Below are 3643 nucleotides of genomic sequence, written 5' to 3' on the forward strand. Positions count from 1 at the left end.
AGAGTTTAACATCTGACCTTTTCTGGTTTGCTCAACCAGAGCAGGCGCCTGACTTCTCACTGTGACCATCCCTCTTTGCTTCCTCCTCTTCTTTCTTCCTTTACCATGTTCCAAGACACAAATATTAGATACAAAGGAATCAAAATACATAGCATCAAGCACCAACCACAACTTCACTTATATGTTTACAGCTTCATGGCCATTATTTTCCTTTAATTATGAAGAACGTGGAGAGTAGACTTATACAGCATCAAGCACTGTCACACACAATCAAAGTTCCATTCTGTTCTGTCTACTACAAAGAGGGAAAGAAAATTTTTCATTGCCTTTCTGCATATTCCCCACTCCATGTAAGCTTATATCCTGGCAGAGATAAGAATGAGGCAGTGGCCTCTGGAAGTTTCTGAACGGGCAGAATTCTAACAAAACAAATACAGTCAAACCTCAGTTCTCAAACTGAGAACTTCCATCTCAAACAATTAGGTTCTAGACCAAGTTATTCAAGGGGAAAAGTGTCTGTTTGTCAAGAAAAAAAAAACAACAACATTCAATTCTCCAACCAGCAACACTTTATGTTGATACCTCAGCATGACAAACAGCATCCCTAAGGCAACAAAGGAAAGCATGCTTTTGTTGCTGGCAAAATCAATGATTAGGACGATTTTAAAACATAAAGAGGCCGTCAAGAGTGCTAATGTTGCCCTAACCTGTTTGGCTCAGTGGATAGAGCATCGGCCTGTGGACTCAGGGGTCCCAGGTTCGATTCCGGTGTAGGGCATGTACCTTGGTTGCGGGCACATCCCCAGTAGGCAGCTGATCGATGTTTCTAACTCTCTATCCCTCTCCCTTCCTCTCTGTAAAAAATCAATAAAATATATTTTTTTTAAAAAGAGTGCTAATGTTGCCAAGGGTGTGAAAGTGCTCACAAAATCACAGGCAATTGTAGAGGTAGAAAAAGTGTTACTAATTTGGATGAATGAAAAGCAGTTAGCTTGTGATAGCATTTCAGAGGAAATGATATGTGAAAAAGCAAAGATGCTGAAAGACATCCCTGGAACAGTGTTGAAAGTGACTCCTTTAAGGCTAGTAAGGAGTGGTTTGATAAAGTGAAGGAAAAAAGTGTTTATTTATAGATTAAACAATACATTAGACATGTACTATATATCAGAAAAGTTAAAACAGGGAATCATTTGTGGGTCTGGAACAGAATAATTCAAATTTACATGATTTCTAATGGGAAAAAAATGATTCGGGTTTTGAACAAATAGCTTCTTGAACAGCCTTCTGGACTGTATTAAGTTCCAGAACTGAGGTTCTACTGAATCCTTTCCCACACATGTCATTTCCAGTAAATCCTTAATCTTTGGCAAAAGTTCTCTAGGTACAAACTTCTAAGCGCAAACATTTTCTATAAACGTCCAGAGAGTGAATATTTTAGGGTTTGCAGGATGACCACTCTGCCATCCTAGCACTAAAGCAGCTGCAGACAATACATATGTAAATGAGCATGGCTGTGTTCCAATAAAACTTTACTTACAAAACAGGCCAACCCCTGTCACAGAACACACTTTTCCCTACGTGTCATCTCTCCACATAAGAGAGAAACTTCTCTGCCACTGTCCCAATTTTTACAATCTCTTTCTCTAGTTCCTCCTCACTTTCCTCTTACCCACATGCTAACTCCTGTTTTGTCCATTCTGTAGGTAAGAATTCTCCAGAAGATGGAAAGTGTCAACAGCACATTGTTGACTGAGTTCATCCTGACAGGAATTCCCTATCCACTCAGGCTAAGGACGTTTCTTTTTGTGTTCTTTTTGCTGATCTACATCCTGACTCAGCTGGGGAACCTGCTTATTCTAATCACTGTTTGGGTAGATGTGCAACTCCATGCCCATCCCATGTACATCTTTCTTGGTGTTCTTTCCGTCATTGACATGGCCATCTCCACCATCATTGTTCCTCGCTTCATGATGAACTTCACTTTAGTCATCACACCCATCTCATTTGGTGGCTGTGTCACTCAACTCTATTTCTATCACTTCCTGGGCAGCACCCAGTGCTTCCTCTACACCCTGATGGCCTACGACAGGTACCTGGCAATCTGCCGGCCCCTGCACTACCCTGTGCTCATGAATGCTAAGCTGAGTACATTACTTGTGGCTGGAGCTTGGGTGGCAGGATCCATCCATGGGGCTCTCCAGGCCATCCTAACCTTCCGTCTGCCTTACTGTGGGCCTAACCAGGTAGAGTACTTCTTCTGTGACATCCCTGCAGTTTTGAGGCTGGCCTGTGCTGATACAACAGTCAACAAGCTGGTGACCCTTGTGGACATTGGGGTGGTGGTTGCCAGTTGCTTCTCCCTGATTCTCCTCTCCTACATACGGATCATTCAGGCCATCCTGAGAATCCATACAGCTGATGGGCGGCGCCGGGCCTTTTCAACCTGTGGAGCCCATGTAACTGTGGTAACCGTGTACTATGTGCCTTGTGCCTTCATCTATCTGAGGCCTGAAGCCAACAGCCCCCTGGATGGGGCAGCTGCCCTATTCCCCACAGCCATCACTCCTTTTGTCAACCCCATCATCTATACTCTGCGGAACCAAGAGGTGAAGCTGGCCTTGAAGAGAATGATAGGAGGCTGTAGAGCTTAGAGTCAGGTTTGAAAGTTTCTGTCCCCCACTGGGAAACTTTCGCATTTACAATTTTTTCTAATGTTTAGATATCAGTGAGTTTTGCTTCTTCTTCTTGCTTTTTCTCTTTTATGTAGCCATATAATATAATACATCAATATCAAACACAGTTTAAGGTAAAATACTACTTTCTAGGCCTAACCGGTTTGGCTCAGTGGATAGAATGTCGGCCTGTGGACTCAAGGGTCCCAGGTTCGATTCTGGTCAAGGGCATGTACCTTGGTTGCGGGCACATCCCCAGTAGGGAGTGTGCAGGAGGCAGCTGATCCAAGTTTCTCTCTCATCGATGTTTCTAACTCTCTATCCCTCTCCTTTCCTCTCTGTAAAAAATCTATAAAATATATTTTTTTAAAAAAATAAAATAAAATACTACTTTCTAGCATCCCTTACAGTTAAAAAACCTCAGCTGCTCCAAAAATAGAGAGTGAGATTAAAGCCACTCAGAAAATAGCAAAATCTGGCACACTTATACATCCAGAGAATTGGCACAACAAAGAAATCTAATGGGCTTTTTAGTCTCTAGGCTGACATTGGTCAAGAGCTCACATTGGTCAAGAGCTCATAGAATAACCTATGCTTCCTATTTTTTTTCAAGTTTTTTTAAAATATATTTTTATTGATATGGAGAGAGAGAGAGAGAGAGAGAGAGAGAGAGAAACATCAATGATAAGAGAGAATCATTGATCAGCTGTCTCTTGCATGCCCCATATTAAGGATCAAGCCCACAACACTGGCCAGAGCAGAGAAATTGGGAACTTTTATTAGATTTATTTATTTATCATTCAGAATTCCTCTTCTATCATCTATCTGTTTATAACAGTTGTCTGTTTTTTATTGAGTTGTTGATTTTTCCCTATCAATTCGTAAAAGATTTTTGTATATTATAAAAAATCATCCGTTGATTATATGAATACAAATATTTTCTTCCAACTGTATCATTTACTTCTGTTTAT

At 41.2% G+C, this 3643-nt stretch overlaps 1 protein-coding gene across 1 annotated transcript; it reads left to right on the forward strand.

Moving 5' to 3' along the window:
- Window positions 1-1721: 1721 nt before the first annotated feature.
- On the forward strand, window positions 1722-2651 carry LOC102430596 (olfactory receptor 10G3). The gene has a single exon (XM_014454759.1). It carries the CDS (start codon window positions 1722-1724, stop codon window positions 2649-2651), a length of 930 nt encoding a protein of 309 aa, XP_014310245.1.
- The last annotated feature ends 992 nt before the right edge of the window (window positions 2652-3643 follow it).

Source organism: Myotis lucifugus, unplaced genomic scaffold (assembly GCF_000147115.1).
Source record: "Myotis lucifugus unplaced genomic scaffold, Myoluc2.0 scaffold_38, whole genome shotgun sequence".
Taxonomy (NCBI): domain Eukaryota; kingdom Metazoa; phylum Chordata; class Mammalia; order Chiroptera; family Vespertilionidae; genus Myotis; species Myotis lucifugus.